The 9489-nt window shown below is 34.6% G+C and overlaps 1 protein-coding gene across 1 annotated transcript in view; it reads left to right on the top strand.

Moving 5' to 3' along the window:
- Nucleotides 1-9489, top strand: part of LOC111089719 — a 120962-nt gene that overhangs the window by 37132 nt on the left and 74341 nt on the right. Inside the window, exons 4-5 of the mRNA XM_022402698.1 lie at nucleotides 5670-5877; nucleotides 7997-8061. Of these exons, the coding sequence (XP_022258406.1) occupies nucleotides 5670-5877; nucleotides 7997-8061 (273 nt within the window). The remainder of the gene's footprint in view (nucleotides 1-5669; nucleotides 5878-7996; nucleotides 8062-9489) is intronic.

Genomic DNA, 9489 nt, shown 5'->3' with positions numbered 1-9489 from the left:
AAACCCGGTTTCTAGCATTGTAAGTCCGCAGATATACCGCTGTGCCACTGGGGGGTGCGATGTGGGAATATAAGAGAAATATATAAGGAACTTTCAAGATTATGATAAAACCTGAACTGTGAGTATAGAAATAAGAAATTCTAATTCTGTGTAATATGAAGAATTATGTTAATTGTAATCAATTTTAAATCTCATAAGGTCGAGGCTTTTAAGTTTAAACATGCTATCGTTGTATCAGCAAGGATTATAGTTTTAAATAAGAAAAACAGTATGCGCTTAAACACTCCATCACACAATTACAATTATATATCAAAGCCGATAATAATAATAATAATAAGTCATGTATGGTGGATGCAGAATATAACGGTGTTATAAGGTGTCTGTACAATATTCTAAAACATCTAATCTGTTAATAAAGGCTGGTATACCTACATAAGAATTATAGTTCATAATACAGAAATGTATGTATGTCTGTGTGTGTATATAGTACCGAATTTAGACCGACATAGACAGTTTATGTATTGCTTTAAAATTCACCTGAACAAGAAATGATGATTATTTTGTAATATATTTATAATACCCTGAAAAAAATATATATATATTGTTTACAAATCAACAGAATACCAATGGGTAAATTCTGTTATTTTGGAAAGTTATTTCACGCACTGAAATGTATTCTGGTCACTAAAACTGTAGTTTTAATATTAAATCGCTTAGCGTGTGTTAACTGTTACCTTTATAACACGTGGACTGAAATTTGATTATGTGCATACAAAATTGAGATATAATAAATTTCCCCGTTAAAATATTAATTTTTATAACCTGTAAAGATTATTTCTATATTACTTTAAAATGTGCTGTAGGCTTATTATAGCTGAGAGCTTTTAGACATCAGTGTGCCAGAGTTCAGTTTTATACTCGTATACTGAGCTGCATTCCCTACGCTAATTGTAAAGGCGGCTCCGGAACAAAGATTGGTGTTGTAGAAATTTTAGTTGGGAAACGTAGTCGAAATCAGCTAAGTTAGTTGACTAGGGTTTCTTTGCTTTTCAGTCAAGCTTAATGGGATACACATGTACACATAAAACGAGCACATTAACTTTAATTCAGACGCATTAACGGTTTTCTTGCAAGCTCCATTTCTTACAGATTTGCACGTGTTCTTGACGAATTCCTTCATATTAACTAAACTCTTAACTTAAGCTTTGCCAAACAAGAGTCTCTCCCCCCCCCCAAAAAAAAGTATGTAAAAAATGTTCTTTCCAAACTATTTTCTTGCATACTTTAATACACAAAATTTTTGCATAAATTTTACTGTGGAAAGTAGTAAATTTAAAATTTCCATCTCTAAACACATGCATTCAACATAACTACACTTGTTTCATGTTGGATGCTTTATAACAACACCTAGCATGAACCACTATCGTGTTTCATAATAGGGATAGCAAGGAATTGCACAAAAACCTAATAGAATGTTCGGGCAAAAAGCACCTTAAACACCTTTATAACAACACCTAGCATGAACCACTATCGTGTTTCATAATAGGGATAGCAAGGAATTGCACAAAAACCTAATAGAATGTTCGGGCAAAAAGCACCTTAAACACCTTTATAACAACACCTAGCATGAACCACTATCGTGTTTCATAATAGGGATAGCAAGGAATTGCACAAAAACCTAATAGAATGTTCGGGCAAAAAACACCTTAAACAGTAAAGATTCAGTTCAAGCAACACTTTAAAACCTTTACTATTGACTGCTAAGGCTGTACACATATAGAAATTCACAAAAAATCATGCATTTTAGACTTACAATGCCCGTTTGTAATTATTATTATTATTATTCTCTTGCCAACCTACAACAAAAACAGTTTGATATATTGCAACCAAACCTTTTATAGAATATCAAATAAGGTACTATGAAGGTCCTAGGAGTATTGAAAAATTGATTTGTTTGTTCTATATTTTACATAAGCTAAAAACATAATACTTCTAGTGTAAACGATGTTATCATTACCCCTTGAAGTTAGTATTTTTACAAATATCTGGTGTTCCTTTTTAGGAACAGGGTGAAACGGGTATTACCAACTAGTAATGAATGTACCATGTAGATTCTCAGTACTTTGTATACTATACAACCAGTGTCTTTAGGGAGCCAATCCTTATATATGTATGAAATGAAAACCTTATCAGCTAGCTACTAGCTATATTTATTATCATTACAAAGTTAACTCCATGTCAAGTATTCCTTTGTACATAGTTGAGCATAAAAAAGCCAGCAAACAAGACAAATAAAAAATTGTGAATTTAAAAACATGCAAATATGGATTGTAAAAAAGTAAGGAGACAAGGCTGGAGATACTGCAAACATTTTTTGGTCAAACTACAAATCCCTATTTTGACTCCACCAAATGTAATTCTAGATAACAACATGGAACTAAAACAGTGATTTGTAGTTTGAGTAGTTCAAGCAAAAATTGATGCTAATCACTGTTGTAAAGAATACTGTAATTTTTTTCTTTAGAGACAAGCTTGTTTAACTCTTAAGTCTTTCCACAGATTAAAAATGTTCTCATACGTAGGTTCAGACTTCTTAACTTTGTCCTACAAAGACAACAAATCCCCCAAACTACTGAAGGCATTAATATTTATATATACATCTGTCCATTACGTTCATTAATGTTTAAAAACACGCCCGTTCTATACGTTCATTAATGTTTATAAATACATACGTCCTTTACGTCCATTGTTTATAAATGCCCTTTTCTTTACGTTCATCAATGTTCATATAGATATAATTAATTGTAATATTACGTAGAAAATGAAAAAATAAAATAAAATAGAAACAACGCAGCTAGAAAACAGACATGTACCACCTAGGCACACACCATAAGGTGGGTAGTTATGTGACATGTATACATGTCACATAACTACCCACCTTATGGTGTGTGTGCCAGGTGGTACATGTCCACCTGGGCACACACCATAAGGTGGGTAGTTATGTGACATGTACCACCTAGGCACACACACCATAAGGTGGGTAGTTATGTGACATGTACCACCTGGCACACACCATAAGGTGGTACATGTCTGTTTTGTAGCTGCGTTGTTTCTATTTTATATTTTCTTTCATTTTCTACGTAATATTACAATTAATTATTTTTAATCTAAGGTTTGGATATGCTGTGTTAAATTCACGCTATTCTTCCTTATGATGTAATATTTTTCTTTTTTTAATATATTAATATATACACCCTTCTTTTATGTTCAAAACGCTACATGGCTCCAACACTAGGTTTTTAATAAAAAAGAGTGAACATGCAGCATTTTCATCATATAACAAATCTAAAATGTAAGTGATTTTCCAGTTAGAATAATTTTTCGGATATTTGAGCAAAGCTACATAAGGGCTGCCTACGTTAGCCATCCCTAATTTTGAAGGCAGCTAGTCAATGGTGCCTATCGTCAATTCTTAGGCTACTCTGATCTAATAGTAAGTTTTGGCTGTAATTCTTATAAAACAACCATGGTCCTAAAGTACTAAGCTCGGTTCTGCAGCAACAGGAAACGAACCTTGGACCTCGACTTCATTCTGTGGCATGCTAACCACTAGCCCACGCCTGGCCTCCGGTTAGAAGAGAACGAATATTATGGCATAATAGTTGGGAGTTTCGCTGAGCAAAGCCTATCTATTATTACACAGGCCTGCCAAGCAAAGCCTATTTATTATTATATAGGCCTGCGAAGCAAAGCCTATCTATTATTACACAGGCCTGCCAAGCAAAGCCTATTTATTATTACATAGGCCTGCGAAGCAAAGTCTATTTATTATTATATAGGCCTGCGAAGCAAAGTCCTATCTATTATTACACGGGCCTGCCAAGCAAAGCCTATTTATTATTATATAGGCCTGCGAAGCAAAGCCTATCTATTATTACACGGGTCTGCGAATTTATACTTCATAAAAGTTGTTTTGGTTTTAATGACGGATTTTTCCATAACTTAGCTACGCAGATTTCGAAAATAATATTTATTTTCTTTTCACGTAAAGATTTTTTACAAATCGGGAAGAAAAACAAACTCTTACTTAGATCAAATTATTATTTCGGTTATCACAATGTACATTTTTTATTATTAAGTTTGTTAAAAATGCAAACAAACTGAAGAAAAGGGAAGAACATTGTGGTCAAACGAATATGCATCCTCATTCATCCTGATTGTTTTGCGACATCTATATCTTTTAGTCTAAAACTACGTGTTATGGTCTTTCTTTTATGTATTACGTTATTATGTTTTGTGAAAAATCTGTACGTGATGGAGAAAAATGGATATCATTTTCGGATTCAGAGTACAGGAATTACTCGTAAAATTACTGGTAAAAAGACAATAAAACCATCGCAGTACTGTGTTATTAATGAATCTCTTACAGTTAACACTTTCTGCCAGCTATTGATATGAAACAGTCCTCTTGTAATATTTTACTGAGATTTAAAAAATATTTAGACAAATAATGCTTTCGAAAACCGTGTAGTCCAACGTTCCCAGAAACTTCTGCTAATACGAATAGTTCCGAGTTATTAGCCACGTGACGTTCGGTGCCCTAAGTACGGGGGGGGGATATTAAGAGGAGACTTCAGTAGAAAAATCAACAGAACTTTTATTTTTCTGTAGTTTCTGTTGCTTTCGTACATATGATTTAGTATCAGAAAGGCTTATTTGAAACCTCCTATTAAACAACATGTGGTGTCTCCCTATGCTTAAGTTATTCGAACGTCACCTTCCCACTTGCATGCTGTTCCTTGTTTGTTTGTTTGTAATTAAGCACAAAGCTACACAATGGGCTATCTGTGCTCTGTCCACCACGGGTATCGAAATCCGGATTCTAGCGTTGTAAGTCCGCAGACATACCGCTGTGCCACTGGGGGGGGGGGGTAATGTCTTATGACAAGTACGATTAGAAACCAGCTTTCGAAATATGATGCTGAAGAAACAATACATTCAGAATTAAACAACCTACTCAACTTCCTAAGTCTTAGAGGTTTGCCAGAATTACAGAAACAATTTATTATTAATCAAAATTATTACTCTCTATTGGCAACTTTCCCATGTTCTAGGAGAATTACACTATAATCTTAAATGTATGTCGTTTTTACGTCTTACTGAACCACGAGAATGATACAGTGTAACTTTACACTATAGCGCTTCAATGATCAATCTTTAATGCAATTGCCCACCAGCGGCACAGCGGTATTTCTGCAGGCTTATACTGGTAGAAATAGGGTTTCGATACCCTTGGTCGGCATAATACAGATAGCCCATTGTGTAGCTTTGTGCTTAACTACAAATAAACAAATGAAACCCTTTAATGAAATTCAGTACCGTTTATAAAAACCACCGTTATTTAATGAGCTGTTACACACATTTTTTTGCTCGTTTTTATTTAATATAGCACCTAATGTGGTAAGGACTTACACGGTTCTTTAAAGTTATTAATCTTCTTTAAATGCTTGGCAGTGAAAGTATACATATCGTACTGTATTTTATTTCTTAGTATATATCTTCTAATAAGGAAATTAATTAAATATTTCCTGTGTATGATAAATTCCCAAAATCGTGGACATTTCCGATGTTTTCCTTGTTACTAAAACTTTATTCTATTCTCCGAATAGTCTGGTTGATGACGCTTAAAAACGTGGAACGCCCTCTATTGGTAACATCGTATCCGAGAGGAAATTTCACAGCTTACCCCTCATCAGCTGTGCTTTGTGTACAGACAGAGGAGCCATTAACTTCGACTGTGTTACTAACTCCCAAACCAGAATTGTTTCTGAAGTGGCTTATTCCAACTGGTACAGTGGAGGACACGTTAGTTCTCAAGTAAGCAATATTTTTCGTGAGACTCTTAAGTTATATTGTATACAGGTGCAAGATCTAAGGATAAAGCCAAGTTGCCCAAGGTGCGACAGTGTAGTTTTAGGCACTTCTGTAAAATACTCATATCATTAAAATTTACATACAACGGTAAATTATAACTCCTGGAACACTGTAGGGATAAAAATATAAATGCTATTATCACCTAGTTATGAACTAATACATCAACTCACAGGATTATTAGCTACAATCCTATTTATTTCGTCTTATATAATACGGCACAGGGCAACTTGTCCAACTTAATAAAAGCTGTAAGGGATACTAGCAAGAAAGATGGGTTAAAATATAACCATTGTTCAGCTTGCAAGATACGAAAAACCAATTTATCGGATGTATCTAACAGTTCCAATACAAGTGTATCTTTGCCACCTTGTGTGTGTCAGCAGTGTTCATGTATGATAGTTTGTATTACTATAGGGGACTAGCTGCTATCCTTACTATCCTATATGAACCTTGTATTTGATGTAACACAGCTTTAACATTTTATAATACAGAGGTTGAATACGTTATATTAAAACGATTTTGGTTCCTAACCACGTCGTTACAGTCCACGTTACGACGTCTGATCATGCCCTATCTGACGATTGTATGTCTTAACATTACTGCCCTGCATCGTAGTTTCTATTAGTAAGACTGTCGTGTCCAAAACATCCTACTTCACTTGTGTGCTTCTCACAATCTCTCAAATCCACAAGGCCACGTCTCAACAAATTAATCCCACAGAAATTCACGGGCGCTACGTCCAGTTACCTGACCAGTGTTTCGTATGAAAGAGCATGAATACCCGGATTATTCTCCGGCTGTTTGATGTATCTGACGATTGAATGGAAGGTATAACTGGAACCTTTATCTTAGCAAACCCATATTCCGTTGGTCTTCTTTCCAGATGAAAATCGTTCTTGATTAGGTTGCATATTATAGCCCGGGGCACGTGAACGGATTTTGCCACTGCTATTTACCTGTTACAAGACGTCACACTTTGCTTACGGCTGAGGTGCGACTTGTATGCAGGTCTCTTTCTGGGTGTTTCTGTAGCCCCACATTGACTTATATTCCTTCATTTCCCAATACCGTTAATTACCAAGGATATCCCCAATCTGAATATCTCTTTATGTCAATGTATGAATATTTTGCTTTCCCAAGGCATCACGTAACGATAAACAATGTCAAAATGCAATCCTGATGTATGTCATTACACCGTGACTATATATCGATTTTGGTTGTTAGTGACTTGATTTGCATATTCCAAATCGTTTTAATATAACGTACTCAACCCTCTGTAAGCTTGCTGTGTCACCCCTTTAATTCGTCTTTTGGTCACGTTTTTTATGACAGACCGACAGTGGCAGTGAGAGCTTTTAGTTTTAGTAAGTGATAGATATGCTTATATATTTAGTATGCAATTTGCATGAACCACGTAGAAAATTTTACAGTAAAAAATAAACGTTTTTCGCTTAGACCCCCAAACAATCTTAGGCTGCTAGAAATTTGTTTTTATTTATGGATATGCGTAAGTGGAAATAAAGCACATTGAGAAGTGTTTAAAAATATTTGAAACATCGTTGAAACGTGAACACTGATAATCACGGTGACTAATATATAAAGCATTAGAGCACGTAAATAACTCGAATATTAAAATTCCCTTTCCGTGATTTGCTCGAACACATTTCAAAAACAAAAAAAGACTGACGAAAAAAGGGTTAAGCATATAAATATCGGTGTTCATATAAACAAATATACTCGTTTAGTCATTTATAGACTTCATTTATCCTCTGATAGGCTTCAAAAGGTGTGTTAAATTAGGTTTTATTAAATACACGTAAACTTACGTATTTGCGGTACTCTTACTACTCAAAACCACAACCAATCTAATATAGACTTGGCAAATCCAAGCTTTAGCATCTCCTGGCAACTGGCCATAGCTAATCGACGTATCCGTATACACAGCCTACATTTTCAATGGTAGGATGGAAATGTAAGAGACGTTCTGAATAGTAGATATGCAAGGATACTCTCACTGCTGGTTACAGAATTGATTGTTACCAAGTCGTGTTTTCTTTTCTAGAGCCTTTCATCAAGATAGCGACGGACAGTGGACATTTGCACAAATCAAGCAATCTCGCAGGATTGGTAAGTATCAGGTAACAGCTCTTCACGTTTAACATTAGAAATACGTACACTGTACTAAAGCACGTGCTACAAACGTGATCTGACTCAAATCTCTTAGGGCTCATTAAACCAAAACAGGAAGTCTAGCGAAGATGCAAAACTAAAACATGATATTTACGAATTTGAAACTGTCAAAATGTTTGAGCGAAGTAAATACCAGGTTAAAAAAAAAACAGTGGAAACAGGGATTAGCTTAACTAACTAACCTACTGGATCTAGTAACTGCAAAGTCCAGATTCCCATAGCATTAGTTAATGACGGCAATTTTAAACCATTAAATATTAATCACCAGATTGTGCAGAATTATATTTTAATTTATCTTATCTGGATGTTTTTGTGATGAAAAAGAGAACTTAAGATCCCAGAGAACCTTGTGACACACTGTATATCAGGAGAGAACCTTGTGACACACTGTATATCAGGAGAGAACCTTGTGACACACTGTATATCAGGAGAGAACCTTGTGACACACTGTATATCAGGTAGAAAAACCATCGTTATTGTTTATGACGTATAAACAGACATCGGAATAGAATACTGAAGTATTTGAGTTTGGATAATTTTTTTAAATATTTGCACTGTTTTTAAACAAAAATAACGCCTAAATAAAGCTGTTTAAAGCAAGAGTGAATTTGTTTCAAACTGCATATTTTTGTGTAATATAAAATTTTAGAATTCATTATCAATTCTTTCCTGTCTTAAACCATCTCTTAAAAATACAGGACATAACTTCCAGGCAACAGTGCCAACTCAGGCAACAGAATGGTACACATTAATCCAAGGGATAATAAATACAAACATAATAGTTATTTTACAGATATTGTTTTAAGATTAGCTAAGTTTTCTGAGACAAAAACCTCTATACGCTAGTGCTAAAACAGGTGTAATCCGTAACATTTTATATCCACAGTTTTCTGTTACACTTCCATTCACATCTTATTAAATTTACCCGCTTGTCATCTACATTCCTATAAATTTTACTTCAACTTCCCCCACCAACCTCCTTTTAAAATTTCCTCCCCTTCTCTTCAAACGAGTCGTATTATATTTCCTACATTTGATATTAAGCTTCATAGGTTCCTGTTACACTTTTTGCCTTACAAACCTATTATAAGGTGTTTTTCACCTTTCCCTCTGTGGAATCCCATTACACTTCTACTCAATACCATTTACAATCCATCATTTTAATTTATGTGAATTTTTTTTTTAATTGTATGCACACGTCATCAATAAATAAAGAAAATGTGTCATTTTTCTCTTCTATCCTTGCGTTATCTTCATTCCTGAAGGCCTGACATGGTTTCTTCGGTAAGAACATACACATAGAAATACAAGTATGAGACATCTACGGGAAGAATATACACACACATAGTTTGTTTTTTTGTTTTT

The sequence above is a fragment of the Limulus polyphemus genome, unplaced genomic scaffold, assembly GCF_000517525.1.
Source record: "Limulus polyphemus unplaced genomic scaffold, Limulus_polyphemus-2.1.2 Scaffold127, whole genome shotgun sequence".
Taxonomy (NCBI): Eukaryota; Metazoa; Arthropoda; class Merostomata; order Xiphosura; family Limulidae; genus Limulus; species Limulus polyphemus.
The sequence above is the reverse complement of the archived record's forward strand: the minus strand, read 5'-3'. Positions and strand labels throughout refer to the sequence as shown.